Source organism: Aedes albopictus, chromosome 1, assembly GCF_035046485.1.
Source record: "Aedes albopictus strain Foshan chromosome 1, AalbF5, whole genome shotgun sequence".
In the NCBI taxonomy this organism is placed as follows: Eukaryota; Metazoa; Arthropoda; class Insecta; order Diptera; family Culicidae; genus Aedes; species Aedes albopictus.
In genome coordinates this window covers 31344620-31364540 of record NC_085136.1, presented here as the reverse complement: position 1 = coordinate 31364540, position 19921 = coordinate 31344620, and the positions used below count along the sequence as shown (strand labels likewise).

At 40.9% G+C, this 19921-nt stretch overlaps 1 protein-coding gene across 4 annotated transcripts in view; it reads right to left on the bottom strand.

The window, feature by feature from the left end:
- Positions 1-2064: 2064 nt before the first annotated feature.
- The window catches only part of LOC109428467 (uncharacterized), a 569383-nt gene continuing 551526 nt past the window's right edge, over positions 2065-19921 (bottom strand). For all 4 annotated transcript variants that reach the window (XM_062844305.1, XM_062844307.1, XM_062844309.1 and 1 more), the window contains 2 exons: positions 10755-11087; positions 2065-10498 (listed from right to left, as the gene is read on the bottom strand). In XM_062844305.1, the coding sequence (XP_062700289.1) occupies positions 9483-10498; positions 10755-11087 (1349 nt within the window). In that variant the 3' untranslated portion in view covers positions 2065-9482. The remainder of the gene's footprint in view (positions 10499-10754; positions 11088-19921) is intronic.

Genomic DNA, 19921 nt, shown 5'->3' with positions numbered 1-19921 from the left:
AAGTGCACAATCTTGGCCAGATTTTGGCAGAATCTTGGCCAGATTTTTGCAGAATCTTGGCCAGATTCTTGCAGAATCTTGGCCAGATTCTTGCAGAATCTTGGCCAGATTCTTGCAGAATCTTGGCCAGATTCTTGCAGAATCTTGGCCAGATTCTTGCAGAATCTTGGCCAGATTCTTGCAGAATCTTGGCCAGATTCTTGCAGAATCTTGGCCAGATTCTTGCAGAATCTTGGCTAGATTCTTGCAGAATCTTGGCCAGATTCTTGCAGAATCTTGGCCAGATTCTTGCAGAATCTTGGCCAGATTCTTGCAGAATCTTGGCCAGATTCTTGGCCAGATTCTTGCAGAATCTTGGCCAGATTCTTGCAGAATCTTGGCCAGATTCTTGCAGAATCTTGGCCAGATTCTTGCAGAATCTTGGCCAGATTCTTGCAGAATCTTGGCCAGATTCTTGCAGAATCTTGGCCAGATTCTTGCAGAATCTTGTTTTAGCTTCTAAAAGCATGCAATATGAGTATATTTGGTATTGTGAAGATGTCTGGAGTCCAAAAATGGCAACCAGAATATCCAAGATGGCTGTCTAAAATCCAAGATGGCGACTCTAAATTCAAGATGGTGACTGTTTAATAGTGTTCCAGGCCCTAATAATGTAATATTGATATGTTTGGAATGGAGAAGATGTTTGGAGCCCAAAAATGGTAACCAGAATATCTAAGAGGGCGGCCTAAAATCCAATATGGCGACTACCATTGTGCAATGCTTTCTTTTCCGTTCTAAACCGACGCAATTGTCTAGTTGCTTTTGTTTTTTTTTTATGAAATTATTCCTTCATATCGTTCGTTTTTATTTCCTGTTTCCGGTTTCTATCTTCTCCTCCTAATGCTGTCCATTAGCCGCGCTCATCAAACTTTTTTCGCTCATCGAAATATTCCTACAACTTGCAATTGATTACTTCTCCTTAATTTTATGAATTACGTTTTAACACAGTGTATGTGTTGTTGTTGTTGTTCTTGTAGTTATTGTAGCAGCTTCCGATTTTTTTTTTCTTGCAGTTGCCGTGCAACGTATTCGCTAACTTATAACCTTTTCGACACAATAAACCACTTAAACCTCGCTAAATTGTTTGCTTATGGATGCGCTGCGCAGACGCGCGTGCGCGATGAAATGAATATATACACTGAAACAAATAGATAGGCTGCAGTAATTCACAAACAGAATGACGAACGATTGTTGTTCAAGCTTAATTTACGCGCACGCGGGGAGCACATGGAAAAGGGGGGTTTTTGTTTTTAGCTTCTAGCTTTCATCTCGAGGACACCAATCACAAACACACCTTATTAAACTAAGCGGTCAAACACGGGTTCTGCGGGATTGGGGTTTTGAGAGAATAGGGAATTCGCACACACACACGCACACGCTTAACGTAACGCACACACACAAAAATAAACAGTTGAAATCGATGATTTTTGTATGTCCGAGTCGTCGTACGACAAACTCGCTTTTAAATGTAGTAGATATATTAACAGCTTGTTCGCACGCACGCACACACTTCAATGCTCGCGTAAAGCCGTAACGGCGTAACGGCCTCCATTTTATGAAGTTGTCTACCGTTGAAACGCCGCCACGCTGGAAAGATGCTCGACGTAGAAATAATAAAAGAGCTAAGCCTTCACACACTACCTATATGTAAAAAAAACTGGTTTTCGTCGAGTTAGGTGCGAGAAACAGAGATTGGGAAACAAAATAAAGAGTAACGCAGAACAACTAACTTACACCGAGACGATCTAGTACAATTTTTGTAACAAAATAACGTACATACGTAACAACTTAAACGCGGAAGGGGAGGGGGAAACATATAGATTAAGGTAGCTTTCCAACCAAAGGGTGGAAATCAAGCGGGGGCGATACAATAAAATCACATTTGTCTTTTTCTTTTTTAGCGTGTGTTTGTTTGTTTGTAGTTGTTCTTATTGGGTGAGAGCTGCGCTAATTTTCGTTTCGAATATTCGATAAAGCAATCGCCGATTGGGATGAACTGATTATGTTCAGTGTATTTTTCGATTTGTTTTGTTTACGTTTTCTTGTTATAAGAGAGAAAATGGTTTCCGACGGCCTTGACAGATGCTGCGCCGCGCACTATAGGCCTACTTGATCCGTCGTCGAAACGTGTCAAAACACGGAAAATAACGTGTCCATGTTTTCACAGTCATAAAAGTTTAGAATGGTATTTTAGGCTACTTTGATTTCGTATGCATTCGTATTGGTTGGGTTGTGGTTATGTTTATAATATTTTCGTGTTTTTAAGGTTATGTTCGTATGACAGATGTGGAAATAGCAGGCATGATAAATGTAAGTCAGAATTTTTCCGTGCTCCGTGTTTGGAACGTGGTTCGGTTCAATACGATTATGTATAGCTTACACACAGTAAAAAAGGACGCGGTATAAATACTGTATAAATGTGTGATATTGTTTGTTTGTTTGTTGTTGTGTTTCAGTTTCGGCCATTATTTTCTTGGACTGCGTATACAAATGTTTGACGCTTTTTGCCGCCAAAATATAGATCTCACTCGTAGATGGGAATGAACTAGGGGAACTCATTTCCGCCATTTCCCGTTTATGTTTTTGGTACGATTCGGTTATTCTAAAGTGTGTACTCCGTTAGGTTGTTTATTGATTATGAATTTCAGTTCTTTTCGTCTTGCATGTTTTGATTCGACTTTTGATTTGTTTGGTCTTGCCTAGCAGGACAGGCGCGCTTTGTTGGTTGGATTCGCTTGAGAAGGGGAAATTTGTTCGTGCACTGAATATGTTTTACAGATATGACGATTAAAGGATAAGATTTCACCGTTAGATGGCATGATGAATGATAATCTTATAGGAATTGTACTGTTCAAAAACTTTGTTGAACACAGGATGTAGATGGGAGTTCATCTGAAAGGGAAATAATTGTTTTATTGCAGTTTTCTTGCAGTTCAAGAAACTGTTTCATTCTTTCCTGCATCAACTTGAAATGCTTTTCACTACTCAGCAAAGTTGTTGAGTGACAAAATTCCAATAAGAATCTACTATTTCCCCATCGATGAGTCACTTCATTCGATTCGAGAAACAGCTCGATGCGAGCGAAGTGAGAAATCTCAACAAGAATGAAGAGACTTGCTTTAAAATGAAAATACCTTACTCCAATCAATATATCACGTCTCTTCACTGATTAAAGAAGCCTCCGGTTACGTACTGACAATGGTTTTCTACTAATTGCGTCAAGAGGTATGAGCTGGTTAAGATGAGCAAGGTTAACTCACTCTCAGTTGTTGTACATTTAGATTTATTATGCAAGTGGAGTAAGGCAAGTCTTCTTGATGTCTCAGAAGAAGTGGTAAAATCTCGATTAATGAGTTTCTCTTTGCATGCAAATGGCGATTAACTCAATGTGAGTCGAGATATCTCACGAGTGAAGCAAGATGAGACAGCAGAAGTGAAGTGGCTTACTTCAGTTCACTCTCCACTTGTTTCACACGAGAGTGAGATGAGCTGTCTCGATCACACCAGAAGTGACTTGCTCATTTGGTTCAAGGAATTACGTGTTTCCTCATTTTGTGCTCCCTTCACGAATGAGAAGTGAGAAGCGTCAACTGAGATGATTCTCTTATTTGCTTCTCATTTAACGTTGTTCTGCCGTGCGTGAGAGGTGAGACGTCTCTGTTTCTGATGAGAAGTACATGGCAGTGCCGTCAAACGACGATTCATTCTTTTTGATTAGTTTTTTTATATCGCCAAATGAGATCGAGCTATCTCATCCTACTCCACTCCTATTAACAATGAACCCAATTAGAGCAATTCATGTGTAGGATTCTTTTATGACTCGACTGCGAAAAGAGTAGTGAAGTGAGCAATTCCTAATCGAATTGAATGACGTGTACAGTCGAAAGAACAAGTGAAGTAAGTCGAAGTGAGACACCTCGAATCGAATCCAATGAAGTTTTACTACGAGTAGAATGAGGTGGTACGGCTCGACTCTCACGTCTAGAGGAAAAACCTCAGCTTGAATGAGATTACTCTCCCTTTGGTTTACATGGCAAGTCACCTCATTCAAGTCGAGGTTTCTCACTTCAATGTGCGAGTCTTGCTGTGTATCGCCTCACTTTACTCGTAGAATAAGTACGTTTTAACTGTAGAAGTTACCGAATTCAGTTCGAAATTTCTCATTACACACCTCATTTCGACATGGAGCTGTGTTGCCTCACTTCAGTAGATAAATAAGTATACATATACACGCATGAATCGCTCTAATTGAGCTCATACGAGTGGAGTGAGATGAGATATCTCGAATTAAACGAAATGAGTTGTCGCCTGACTCGACTCTCTATCGTATTTCTCATGTGTGACAGGGACATCTCACCTCTCACTCACTGTAGAACAACATCAAATGTGAAACAAAACAAAATCATCTTCACAAGCAATAGAGCGACTAGTACCTAGATTTGGTGTTCATTCTAGGAGTGGAGGGATGTGACGCCTTTTGACTCAGTTTTCGGGTTGAGGAATCTCGACTTGAATGAGGAGACTCTCCACTTGATTTACAGCTCATTCGAGGTGAGATTTCTCAACTCGATATACGAGTTGAAATGCGTCACGTCACTCAGCTGGTACAATGAGCGATGAAGCGTGGTGACACAGCTCGACTTTTAAGTGAGAAGCCTCGAATCAAATGACTTATCGCACGGATCAAATGGAGTTTTTCCACGAGCAAAATGAGAAAACGACACCTCAATTTACCTCATTCGAGTAGAAGTTTCTCACTTCGGTGTGCGAATCTGGCTGTGTCGCCTTACTCCACGCGCAGAATAAGTCCGTTTTAACTATACAAGTCACCGATTTCGATTCACTCTTTTCACTACTCATTTCGACTCGGTCGACTTATGTTTCCTCACTTCAGTCATAAGATATACATACGAATGAGACGCTTCAATTAGCTTTTCATCGTAAATACGAGTGGAGTGAGGTGAGATATTTCGAATCAAACGGAATGAGTTGTCGTCTGACTCAACTGCATCTTAGTGATAGGGACATTTCATCTCTCACTCGCAGTAGAAAAACGTCAAATGTAAAAGAAATAAGAATCATCTCAGTTGGCTCTTCTCACTCCCCTCTCGTAGTATGAGCTCAAAATGAGAAATCACTTCAAGTTCAATTGTGTCACAGCCTGCACTACACTGCCCTCGTAGAATGAGCACAAAAAGCAAGCTAATTGTGTTCAGCGTACAAGTGGAGTGACATGACTCAGCTCAAATCGTAAATCGAGGTGAGAAACCTGGACATGAATGAGGTGACTCGCCGCGAGTGTAAATCAAATGTAGAGTCATTTCATTCGAATAGAGATTTCAGCGCCAAGTGTGTTGTTTATTCTACGAGTGTACATAAACCTGCTGCAATTCCTAGGAAACATTATGATAACCTCTAAGAAACAACAGGGAGCCCCAAAAAGCATCGATGGTGGTCCCTATGGTTCTCTAGCGTGGCCTCCAAAATGCCTTACGTTGGCCACATTAGAACAGTAGGGTGTACCTACAAAGGATTATGCCTACGAGCATTAGGATGACTCCCAAAGGGTCAATAACGAGGTTCTTAACGAACCATGTAAGGGATACCTCTAAGGGACACTAGAGTGACTTCCAATGGACGCTAGAATTTCTCCTGAGAGGCATTGAAATGGCTTCTATGTAACGCCTAAGATGACTCCAGAGAGATATTAGGGACTAGGGTGGTACCTACAAGTAGCAACATGGAGGAAGCCCCTAAGGGTCAAAACATGTCTTCTGAGAAACAATAAATCAGACCTTAGAGCAGCATTAAGAAGACCTCTCTGAACCATTGGGATGGTCCTCAAAACACACAAGAGTGGCTTCCAAGGGTGGACTATGGTGGACCTTAAGAAATGATATGGTGACGCGAGAGTGACACTAAGATGGCCCCTGGATACTCCGTAAGCGACGGCCTTCAAAGCCATATTCAGGAGGCTTCTAAGGAGAAACAACAAAGCATGTTAGAGTACCTTCCTAGTGGCATTCGAGTATTTAGGACCCCAAAGAAAAATTGAGATGTTGTACGGATCCTACGATACATTAGGACGGTCCAAAAGTCGATTTTGAAGAGGCCTACAAGTGACATATGCTTGGTCTTTGAGGTACAATAGAGTGTGAATTTCGACGGACATTCATGGATGCCCTGAAAGACATTATGATGACTCCTAAGAGGAATGATGCATCTTAGAGAAATTACGACGTCCTTAGGAAAGCTTCTTTGAGGACATTTGTATGGCTTTTCAATCACATCGGAATGACATTTAATCGATAAGGTAGCTTCTCTTAGGAGCCACCTTAGATATGAAGATGGCTCCAGAGAGACAGAGTATACTTCGAGATGTACAAATGTCCCTTCTGGAGCCATCCTAATATCTAAGGTGGCTCCGAAGAGGATAGCCTCAGAAAGTCATATTGAAGAAGCCTTAAGATACATTAGAAGACCCTTGACGCCCATAAGAATGATCCAAGAAATTTCAGAGCACATTACAGTCCTTAAAGCCATATCTTAGGGACATTAGGATGACCCTTACAGCATATTTCAGTAGCTGCTTCCAAGAGGCATTGGAGTAATTAGGGGTTCAACGAGTTATTATGGGGATCCCTAAGGGACAATGGTTGTGTGAAGAACTAACATTTTAAAAGGGACAATGGTGTGGATCCTAAGATACATTAGGACGGCCCAAAAACTTATATTGATGAGGCCTCCTAGGGACATTACTTGGCCTATGAGGTACAATAGAATGACTTTCTTCGAACCGTGAAAGATGGAGACTTCTAAGATGAAGGGTGCTTCTTAGATGAATTACGGCGGCCCATAATACTACGATGGCCTCACCGGGGACATCGCCATGGCCTTTAAATCACATCGGAATGGCATCCAATCAGTCGACATTTGGATGGTTCCTGTGGGACATCTGGAAACCTCTAAATAATATCTAAGGACGCTCCATGAAGTCTCAGAGGCCTCTAAGGGACCACAGGATGGCCCTTGACACACATTAGAATGACTTCCAAGCTACATCAGAGCGACTTTCACACACACATTGCATCTCTGAATGTCTAATTGAGGAAGTCTCTGAGGAAAGTTAAGATGACCCTCCAAAAGGCATTAGAGTAGTTAGGACTCCAAAGAAACATGGGAGTGGCTGTTAAGGAACAAAAATATTATTCCAAAGATACATTGGGACAGCCTGAACAGCCCAAAATCCATATTGCGTAATGAGGAAGGCTAAGATACATTAAGACGGCCCTTATAGCCAAAGTGAGAAGACCTCTAAGAAACATTGGGATGGCCCTCATTGGAATGATTTCATAAGGTTCTAAAGGGCTGTCCAATCTGCATGAAGACGGCTCCTGAGAGACATTTGGAAACCTCTAAGTAATGTGTAATGTAACTCTTTTATGGGCATCAGCATGGGCTTTAAATCGTATAAGAATTACATCCAAGCTACATTAAGGTGGCGCCTGACAGACATTTGGAAACCCTTTAAGTAATATCTAAGGTGACTCCTAAGAGGACGCCCCATGAAGTCAATATGACCCTTTATTACCTTAGTAGCGCCCACATTAGAATGATTGCCAAGATACTTTAGAGCGGCTTTCACATATATTGCGGGGCCCTAAAAACCTCTAAGGGACATTAAGATGATCCTCAAAGCAAATCGGAGTGGCTTCCCAAGGACATTAAAGTAATTAGGACCCTGGTCTATGAGGAACAAAATATCGATCCAAAGATGCATTAGGATTGCCCACAAATACAGCTTGCAAAGGACATTTCCTTGGCCTTCGAGAAACAATAGTGACTTTCAATGGACAATAGAGTGCCCTGGGAACAATTACGGTGACGACCTAACAGAAAGGATGCCGCAGTCTTTAAAGTAATATTGTGTAGGCCACTTTAAGAACATTTGTCTGGCCTTCAAATCGCATTGGAATGACATCCAATTGACGTACTACTATAGTAATATCTAGGGTGGCTCCTCAGAGGTGGCATCATAAAGTCATATTGAAGAGCTCTCTAAGAGACAAAATGATGATTTCCAAAGGTTCTAGAGTGTCATCCATTCGACATTAAGATGGCTCCTGAGGAACATTTGGAAACCTGATAAGTAATATCTATGGTGGCTCCTAAGAGGACTCCCCATGAAATCATATTGAAAAGGTCTATAAAACACCTTTAGGAGCATTCTAAGGGACATGATGTGTTTTAGAGAGGCTTCCACACACATTACGGCGCTGAAAGCCAATTTGAGGAGACCTTTAACCTTTTGGAGCCGATTTGTTTGCCGCTGTTGACGCAACCTCGCTGGTATCGAACACGTTTGTTATGCTCGGTTTCATCGCCGGGGTCATATATGACCCCTCCGGCTCCAAAGGGTTAAGGGACATTAAGATGACCCTCAAAGCATTTTGGAATGGTTTCCAAAGGCCACTCAAAATGATATTGGGGAGGCATCTTTAGGGACATTTGCATGGCCTGTAAATTGGCATTGGAATGACATCCAATCGACGTTGAGGTGGCTACTGAGGGGCATTTGATAAGCCCTTAGTAATATCTAGAGTGGCTCCAAAGAGGAAGTCCCATAATGTCATATTGAAGAGCCCTCTAAGAGACATTTCCAAGACACTTTAGAGCACCGTCGAGACGCATTACGGTGACCTCAACGAGATAGGTAGTTCCTGTAAGAGACATTAAGACGTACCTCATGGAGGTCTCTAAGAGACAATACGGTGGCCTTTGCGAGACAACCAGGTGACCCCTTGGAGATTTTAGTGTAGTCCTCAAGAATTCTTGAGGGTGGCTCCAAAGCGTTATGTGGTTTGTCCCTAAGGAGCAAAAGAATGAATTCTAAGATTAATTAGGACGGCCCTTGAACCCGAATTGAAGAGACCTTTTCAAAAAGATATAATGGTGGCTCCAAAAAGGAAATAATAGGTGACTCCCAAGAAACACTTAAAAACGAAGTCATTGAAATGCTCAAGAATGACATTCAAAAGAAATCGAACTAACGTTTATTGAAAGAACTATAAATCGTGTGACAAGGTTCCAAATCGACGTTCTGTAATGTAACTACTACTAATAAATATGAATGATATAATATGTTGTACCACGAAAGAATTGAATAAACAACGCCAACCCACAGTTTTCTCGATACAACTGACAAAAATTACAAACAATTTAAGGTACTAACAGTAGACCTTCGAATAAACTTTGAAATCGACAAACCTTGTAGGAATATCATATCTTCTTCCTACCCAAAAAAAACGTTCATCTAAGTGCACAAAAAATACAAATCCTTTTCAAAGAAAACCAATCGAACGTCGCCGGTTCCGTCGGTAGAGATGTCACGCAGTTAATCGACTTATCCAACCACCGTGACATCCCTAGCTCCGTCCCGCTCAGTCACATCGAGTCTCCTTCTCGTCACCTCCACAAACCCCCTGCTGCGGCACAACCGGCCCCACCCCACAAGCCCCTATCACTCTGGCCGCCATCCCTTGATGCTGATGCTGGTGCTGCTGCGGACACCCATTATGCCCAACCGCGCCATGTTTGCTGACCACCGTCGTCGCCCCATAATCGTGCGTTCCCCCGACGGTGTGTCTCCTCCGGATCGACCGGTTCCCCATCTGCCTCCGGGTTCGACCACCCGTCGGAGGATTCACCGCCGCCGACGGAGTCAGGATAATCTGCGGTCCGGTAGTCGCCGCCCCACAGCACGTTCCGGCGGCGGCCTCACCGCCCATCGGCACCGTTTGACTCACGTCGTGAATCTGCCTCCGCCGGTTGATGTTCTTGTCCGTCTTCTCGTCCTTGGTCAGCATGAGGCGCGACCGCAGGTTCAGACCGCCGTTCATGCTCATCACGCTGCCGCCACCACTGCTGATGCTGTTGTTGTTCTGGTTCTGGTGGCCGTGCAGGTTGTTGTTGTTGTGACAGCACGGGATCACGGCTCCGGGCGCCGCCGGAACCGCGTGCCCACAACAGCACTCCAGATTCTTGTGGTTCTTGTAGTTGAGGGATAGCGACCGGTTCAGGTTGAACTTCCGCTCCAGATTGTTGGCCTTCCGTTCCAGGTTGGTCAGAATGCGGTTCATCTTTTTCAGCACCTCGGTATCGATCCGGTAGGTGGACGTTAGTTTTTCTCGGGGGTTGCTTGTTGTGGACGTGTCCGTATCATCGGAACTGATCGAGATGTTGTTCACCTTGTCATCTTCGTCATCGTCCTCGTTGACCAACGTGACGCAGCTGTCGTTCGAATTTGTGGTCGTCCCGCCACTGTCGATGGACTTTTGAGATTGGGCCGACTTGACGGAATCGTCCGCGTTGCCAGCACTGCCGTAGCTGGTGTTGTTGTTGTTGTTGACCAGATTGCTGTTGCTCGAACTGTCCACCGCCGCCTTCGGGAAGTTTCCTGTAATGAGAGATGATTTTTAAGAATAAAATTGACTGCGGCTCCGTTATGCTTGATGACGCTTGAGCCTTACATCAGATTTAGACCTGAATGAATCTAATCGTTATTACATATAAATTTTGAAGTATTCCGATTGTTTTAGGGCACGGTGACATGAAAATGGCTAATCTTTGCTGATTGAAAATCAGCATCTTCCGTAGGTCATATATGACCCCAAGAACCTAAAAGCGATGAACTAAAAAGTAAAACCTCTCACCATTATTATTGTTGTTGTTATGCTGCTGCCGCAGCGGCTTGGCCCGCGTCTGAATCAACGGCCGTTCCGGTGATTCGTCCGCATATGGAATGTTTTCACCGAGCGTGAGAGGGCGCGAATGGTGCACCGAACGGCGCGTAGGTGTCGAATTGGTTCCTCCTCCGAGAGGGCCTGCACCGCCGGTACCACCACTGGCACTGTAGCAGCTGCTACTGTTGTCACTTTCCAGCATCGTATCCACCACGTCCCGATCGGAGTCGTCGATGGAGGAATTGCGCAACGAACGGAGCTTGTTGTCCAGCGTGATCGTGATCGTCTTCAGGGACATCGAACCTGCAAGTGGGGAGTTGGGAGGAATCATCGGTTAGCAACGTTCCGGTAGCTGTAGATTGATCTAACTCAAATGCTGGGGTCGCTGTTATCTGGCAGATTGTTAGACAAGCTGCGACAATTCAACGAAAACCGTTAGTAGTTTTATTCAAACTGATTGCAGTATCATTACAAAAATCTTCGGTAAAATAGGATGTGTAGACTTCTTCAAACAACATGAACCTGTACGGTTATCTGGTCATTTCTTTCGAGAGGGGATCAATCAATGACAAACAGGAAAATGTGCAGATGATTCTGGGAAAATCCGAAAGAAAATAGACCGATGTAAACGCTAATCCAAATTCCCAGTTAAGAGAAACGACTGAGGCGAATATTTAGCATGAACATGCTTTTCTGGCGAAACTGATTAGGTTGATAGGGGTGATGTGTATAATTGACAGAGTGTACTCAAATACAATAACTAAAAATCATATGCGGTAACTTGTACTGTAGTTAGGGCAAAACGCAAACTTTTATTCAGTTGAATACACCGTCTACCCCCCTTGGTTTCATGTAAAACAAAAGGGTTTGTTTTTATTTTGAACTTCTAGCAACCCTATGGGCATCGAGAACCTTATATGTTGTTTTGTCTTGATTCTGCGATTCGTTTCATCCCGTTCCAAGAAGCAGATTGACGTTGGAACCATTTCTAATTCAAACGATGTGCAGATTAGAAGCGGTCAGACCAACGGAGGTACCTTTTTTTTTTAGTTTTTTTTTGTGTATTTTAACTTAGATGCTAATTCTACCACTCTACCAACGGAGGTACCGTAGTACCCCGCTAATACGACACCGACTGTTGTCGAATAACCGGGGTAAACTTTTAATTCGACAAACTGGTCACCCTACACGACCATTCTCAGTGAAATTTGGCAACTCTGTTTTTGTTTTTGTTTTGATTTACTTATTTGTTATGGAACATAATTTCAACAGTTATTGTGGTGGTGCGAATGAAAAGCTCGTTCTTTTTACGATTGTTACCATCCTCAGTTCATTCCGGTTGGTCTACAGGCGGTTTGGGTGTCGAATAGCAACAACTCAGAACTTCCGGAATTAGCTTCTGCTAGAGGAGTTGCTACGGGTGCGAGTATAAGCGCAATATTAAACTGTTTTGCATTTACAGTGTACATCGCTGTGACATTTGAACACTTCTTAATTCGACATGTGTCGAATAAGCGGGGTACGAATTAAAAAGTGTCGTATTAAAACGTGTCGAACCAGCGGGGTAAGACGGTATACGGTACTTTTCTTGTGAATATGCGTAGCTTGTGTGAAATGCGTTGATTTTATCAGATTTTCAGTGAATTGGAGAGGCCTCGCCCTTCTACCCCTTTTCCACGAGATTCTTTTAATTCGGGGTTTCTTCACGAAAATCCTTCAAAAATTCCATCGAAAATTTATCTTTGGTTTCCTCCAGAAATTCCATCAAACGTTCATATAGGTTAGCTAACAATGATTCAATCGAATTTATCAGCGTTTGCTCCAGGTATTGTTTCAGAAATTATTCTAGAGCCAGAAATTTCTCGACAGGATTCCTTTTGAAAACCTTTCTTTAGAAAACATTCATGAATTCCATTGGGAAATTCTTCACTTCTATTTCTACAGAGAAGTTTTTGGAAAGTTTTCCAAGGATTCTTTCAGAAATTAGTATAATGACTTCTACAGATGAGTTACCTACTTCAGAGATTCCTACAAAGTAAGTCTCTAGGAATTCTTATGAAAAATTCCCAAGCATTCCTTCGGATTTTTTTTTTTTTTTCAAGGTGTCCTTCAGGAATTCCCAACGACATTCCTTCAAAAATCCTACAAAGGTTACACAGAAATATCTCATGCAATTCCTCCAGAGATTCCAGGAATTTTCAAGCTATTTTTCTACGGATTTTTTTGAAGTTCTTCCGGTGCATTATTTTTATTAGAAACTGTTTCTCTTTTGGTGAAGAACAGAGAAATCTGTCACAAAATGTTTGGATTGTGATGAGTGCGTTTGTTTTGATGACAAATTGTCACAATATCTCAGAGTTATGATACGCCTAAGTTTTTCATGAGAGGTGGTTAAGGCTAGTTCAGAGGAAATTCTTTAATGTACTGCTATAACAATTTCTATTAAAATTGCTGAAGATACTGCTGAAAAAAAAAACACTTTTTCTAACTTCGAAAGAGTCACTAAATCTAGCATAACATGAAAAAAGGGCCTAATGAGATAAGACAATATCCTTCATCGTTTTTCATCGTTTCGCGATTAATTATTAAAGTTTGCATTGGCGTAGCTGCAAGGGGAATTTGGAATAATCCATGTAAGTTTTTTTATGAGATTTCACATAGCCTTGAAGATTCTTCACTAATTTAGGAGGTTAACTAGAAATTTCCCCAGAAACCACTTCAAAACGAAATGTTGATGAATATAGAAAAGATAGAGGTACTTTTTTGCAGTTATAAAAAGTTTGGTCGGCCATATTGATTTCGGCCGCCATCTTGAATTGAATTTTGTATCAAAACTTTTTTTTCACCATGTTGGCAACCACCGATTTTCAAAATTTTTGCGTCAATCGGAAGCTGGGACATTTATACACAACTCATCAAAAAATTAGAAATGTTTTTTTTTTTCTATCAAAATTTATCTGCTTTTTTGTAAAACATGACTTACGCGTGATTTTAAAAAAACGTGGATTTTTACGACGTTTTTTTGAAATAACGCGGTTTTTTTAGGACGGACTGCGTAAAAAAACTTCATTGTAATCTTCGAATGAGTGTAATCAGTTTCGTACCTTTTAATTCCGCCGTATGTTGCTTATCCTTTGACAGATACGCGTATTTCGACTACCACTTGTAATCTTCCTCAGTGTCAGTTATCCACTTAGGAAGATTACAAGTGGTAGTCGAAATACGTGTATCTGTCAAAGGATAAGCAACATAGGGCGGAATTAAAAGGTACGAAACTGATTACACTTATTCGAAGAGGGTATTCTGCTTAGAGGGTTCGAAAAGTCGGTACAAGTTCAGTGTAATATTAAAATTTTGTTACATATGGTATGGTAAAGTAATGCTTGATTTAGAGTTAGGCAACTCATATATTGAGGAGAAGCTATCAAAGTGAATTCTTCAAGTTAAGTTTCAAATAATACAAACATTCTTCATTTTTAACCAGGTTAGAATTTTGCCAAAAAGAGATGAATCCATTTGATATGATTTTTTTCGAAATTCTGTCTGAAGTGGACAAAGCAAATCTCTAACAATGTTTACAGACATCAAAAACAAGTGTTTGTGGAAAATCCTTCTAAAAATCGCATAAAAGATTTAACCAGAAATTCTCTTGAAAAATTAGAATATTTATTTTTCTTTCTTATCCTTAGTCGTGCATTAGGGTCATTTTATGACAAAAACTGGCATGCTGAGCGTGCATAACGTCAGCGCGGTGAGCGTCAGCTAATGCACGAAGAAGCTTAAAAAAGCAAATAAACTACAACCATAAGCGCAAATGTGTTGAAAATTTAACAAACTGAAATGGAAAATTGCTGAAAAAAATTCACATATGTTCTGGTGGGATTTGAACCCACATCTCCCCTATTCTCGGAACAGGGTGCTTTTCCAACTTCGCCACAGAACAGGGACTAACGGCCGAAGGAGATGAAGAATTGCAAAAAAGAGCGTGGGATGAGATGGATATTTGATTCAGGTTGGCTTTCGACTTGTCGCAGAATCGTTACCTGTGCTGTAGCGAAATTGGTTAACGCATCCTGTCTAGCGAATTGGGGAGACATGGATTTAAATCCCACCAGGCACGTACTCCACATCTGCATCGCATGTTGCAGAGGTTCCCAAACTTGTTGCTATCGCGGCGCCCTTTGAAAATTCCAAAAATATCGCGGCGCACCAAGTTTTTTTTTTAAATTTTAAACAACTTTCACTTTAAAATGTCAAAGAGAAAATCGTGCAACACTTCTTTGCATGTTTCCATGTTTTCTTAGAATTCAGAGAAAATTTGTAAAACTATTTTTAATAAATTTCTTAAAGATCAATAAAATATTTGTAAGATTTCAAAATTTATGTTGATTTCATCATAGAAGCTTTATAAATAAGAAAAGAAAACTCAGTCGTACAGGTAAAAAAGCTGCTGATTTTAAATAATTTAACCAAAAATTCTAAAGCGCTTGCAATATTTAAGGAATTCTAAATGACTTAAAATAACTTCACAGAACTAGACCAAAATTTCGTTTTTTTTTTTTTTTGCAGAAACACACTTTCAAACACTTTTATTTATTTTGGAAAATTTTGGCAAATTAAGACACATGAAGATATTGTAAAGGACTTGCCAGGTGGGCTTTGATTGAACTTTTTATTTTCAGAAATTTCAACTTAACCCTTTGGGGCTGGAGTGGCCATATAAAACCCCGGATTATGAAACCAAGCATACAAACTTGTTCGAGTTCAGCGAGGTTGCGGCAGTACTAATGAAACAGTCCGGTTCAAAAAGGTTAAAGCAAGGTCTGCACACTACAGTCCCGATTCGTTCGTTGGCGGCTCGTTAGATGGGCTGTCTCGATGGTTGAATGTTCGCTGGTTGGGGCAAAACCCAACTAAAAAGCACTGTCAATGTCAAAATCGATGTCAAAACGAGTTTGACATCTGACCGCCGTCGCATCGCAGCTCCTATATACAGAAGGTTTGTGCAAGTATGTGAGTGTTTCGTGACGTATTTCTCGTCACTTGCGTGTGTCTAGAGTATTTTGATCAGTTGTCAGTTGTCCCAACGAACGAACACAATTCGCTAATCGTGGCGCAGTCGTGACCCTACGAGCGAATCCTCACTGTATCAGAACGGCAAATCTGCATGCCGCTAAGCTGTTCCAAAGACCTTGTAATTTTTCTGAAAAGAACGTAAACGAGATTCTTGAAATAAAAACTTTAGCCAAGTCATAGTAAAATCAAAAGCTAAGCCGAAGCTTAAGAGGTCCAAAAAACAATTTCAAAAACCTAAAATTTAAAAATTTGGTTTCAATTGATATATATAAAGGATATCAGAAATCCTATGGAACAATCGAAGACTGAGGGAAAAATTAAAAACAAAATGTGATGCGACACTAGTTTAACTAAACAAAAAAAAATAAAAGTGTTTCGAAATACAAATAAAGAGTTTGTTCTTTTTGTTTCGACACAACACATAAGCCTGCGGCGCACCTGGGAAAGGTTCGTGGCGTACAATTTGGGAAGCACTGGCATGTTGCATTAGCCTGATGGTGTTAACGTCTACCATGTACAACTACAGTATCTCGAGAAGGTACGAGTGATTGCATCTATGATGATCTGATCCTTGCAGCCTAGTGTGTTTTTGCGACATAGGGTATTGGTTCCCTTATTAAGCATGCGGCTCCCATTTTCATTGCAAAAAAATAACAAAAGGATTGAAGCGCTGTTTGTTTTGTTTCTTATTTTTGTATTTTTTGTTAGAAGTGAACACCCAGGAAAGTAAAAAGAACGGAGTCAATCGGTGCCGTAATCGCTTGTTTTCAAATAGGATGAAAATGTAAGCATGAGATTACTGATGGCACACATACCCTATTTTTTTCAACGGTCATCGCTCGTTGTTGACATCGCAATAGTCTTGTAAGCTTGAGCTTGGTTGCCTGCCCGTGGATGCTACTCCAGTACCGCCAGACCAGCTACACTCACACAAGAAACCAATGAGATATCTGCCGGAGATTAGCAGGCATCTACAGTGTTCAAGTAGGTTCACTGGCAATCGAAAACCGTCAGAGGGCTCACCTGCGGGACCGTTGTTGGGGGAGAAGCACCAGTTCCAGCTTCTCTCGGGTACCTCACCGCGTAACACCACAGTCGCGCACTGAAGACAAACCCACGTTCCGACAAACGACCGTACCGAAACTTACTCTTCCGTCACCAAAGCCACTTTAGAGTTTTACAAACCACGCGTTTGGATTTAAACTAATTTAATTTATTAAAAGCCTAATCACAGAAAATGTCTTTACAATTTAATTTCGTTATTCTAATCATCGACAATGTGCGTCGTGCGTCCTGTCCGCACGAGAAAATGTTCACTTCTACTCCAACATTCAAATTTGAACCCGCTTGCTGCGATTGCGGCTCGCGCGGTTCGTTAGTCGCCACGGTAACCCGTTGACGTGGTCGCGAAGGTAGGTCGACGTCGGGCGTCGGCAGTGCCCGAGCAAAAATGTTCCCGCTGCTTATTATGAATTCGGTAGGAAATCAAAAAACTTTTTTTGAGAAAAATATTTTTGTTTTTGTTGGTTCGTTCACAACAAACATCGGAAGTGACGTATATGATAGTGCATCATTGAACGCACACAGCGCACTACACCCGGTACTGAAAAAAAGTGTCGCTAGTCGAAAAGTGTCGCTTGTCAAAACGTCGCTAATCGGTTTGGTGCTGGCACCATAATATATTGCTTATGGCTAGTTTCCAAATTTAAACCACAGTGCAACAATAATGACAATGTCGTAACCTGTATTTGTTGCGACATACGTTTGTCCCAACTTGAACAGAATAGGATTGCATTAGAGTTGGTAAACATTGGATCCCTAGGAAAAGCTATCGTCGAATAGTTTTAATTTTGGGTAAATAGTAATTGATTATAAACGAGATTATCTGTTACAAGTTAGGATACAGACTACCGTGTAGCAGGCCCGGATTAAGGATTGTGGGGGCCCGGGGCCCGAGGGGATGTGGAGGCCCCTCGGAGGGATGACCAACAATGGTTTTCTTTATTTTCAGTACAGTACTTGAGTAATATGAAAAAAAAGCTAATGTTAGCAACCAAAAAAGGTTTTTGTGGGGGCCCCTAGAATGTGGGGGCCCGGGGACCGCCCCCCCCCGGCCCCCCCTTAGATCCGGCCCTGCGTGTAGGCACCAAACTTTGCGCAGTGCTAAACATTGCGTATTTGGGTGATAACCACTCATTTGAAGCTATTTTTTTCTATATTTACAGTATATCAAACAATTGTCCGTACAGCAATCTTTTGGTCAAAATAATTTTTCATTCGAATGTTTATAACTTTTTTATACGTCAATCAAAAACGCTGAAATTTTGACCAATCATAAACCATATATTGCAGCTCCATTGGTAAAATTTTGAGCGAGATCGAATAAGTTTTCTGAAAGTTATAGAACCTTCAGTAAAATTTTTAGTATTTTTGAACACATTTCCAAAACATTATATCTCAATATGTAGTCGATGAAACTTTTTCAATCTTTTTTGTGTTACAGCTTATACCTAAGGCTTTCATATGCAGCTTCGTTTGAGGTTTTATATTCACTACAAAAAATATGAAAAAACTGTATATATTCAGAGTATTATTTGGAAATTTATCATATTTTGATCAATAAAAGTGCCAAGTGTTTTCAACTTTTTTAAACTCTCTTAATGTAATATTTTTATACAGGACCTACTAAACAACAAATGAAGAGTAGGTCCTATGCATTTTTCTTTCAGTTAATGCACTTTTATTGGTAGAAAACGTTTGGCAGATTATATGTTCAAAATATGGTAATTTTTTAAATACCGTCAACTACATAGGCAAATTTTTCATATTTTTTGTAGTGAATATGAAACCTCAAACGAAGCTGCATATGAAAGCCTTAGGTATCAACTGTAACACAAAAAAGATTGAAAAAGTTTCATCGACTACATATTGAGATATAATGTTTTAAAAATGTGTTCAAAAATCTTATAAGTTTTACTAAAAGTTCTATAACTTTCAGAAAACTTATTCGATCTCGCTCAAAATTTTACCAATAGAGCAGTAATATATGATTAATGATTGGTCAAAACTTCAGCGGTTTTGATTGACGTATAAAAAAAATATAAACATTTGATGGGAAAATTATTTCGACAAAAAATTTGCTGTACGGACAATTGTTTGATACACTGTATATGTTTTCCACATGCCCACAATCACTAGCTAGTATTTCGTGAAAAAAAGTTTGCATTATGAATCAGCAATACACATTGTTTAAGGACAAACATCTTGAAATCCCGCTTCAACAGTGCATCAGAACTTCAGACGCACAAATCTCAAGAAGCAAGCTTTAAACAACAGTGCATTTTATTATTCTGTTCTTGCTCACTTGTAATAAACATAAAATAAGAAGATCAGGTGCGCTGGTTATGTTTACTAAGAGATTTGTGCCCTCGAAATCGTGAGTAGGTACCAAAGTCGGCCATTGTGGCGGCCATTTTGGGATTCTAACAAGTCTGTCCTTAACGAAGTTAAGCCCTCAGTGCGCAAAGTATGGTGCGATTATGGTAATTGCCACGCCTTCTTTGTTACTTGTTTTGTGTCTCTTTTGTCAAACAATTCTCTTCTCTGACCTTAATGCTTAGCCCTTATGTGGCCGACAGGGTACCCGGGTATCCAGCGCCCATTTGAAAAGCACGGTGTAGAAAAAAGCATAAAATTTGTCGGACACACAACGGTTAAGGAAGGTTAAAAAAAAACGCTTGTGTTTACATTCTAGCAGACACGAAGATACTCTATGCCCAAGAAGGTCAAGGAAATTTCCTTTACGAAAAGTCGAACCCGTCAACCTCAGTATGATCATGATGAACACCACCGCCTAGCAGAGGTCCTATAATCAACGACCTGGCCTTGTTGGTCGATTCGCCTGCATTTACTGTCCTATTCGACCAAATTTGGTCTACAATGTGGCGATCCGGTTCTCAAAACGTTGCATTGACGACGGTTTTCTTGTGCTGGGGCTTGTATGCTCCTCACCATCTCTTTGCGTCCGCAAATACTCCATTGCACGGTGACGTCATCAAGAA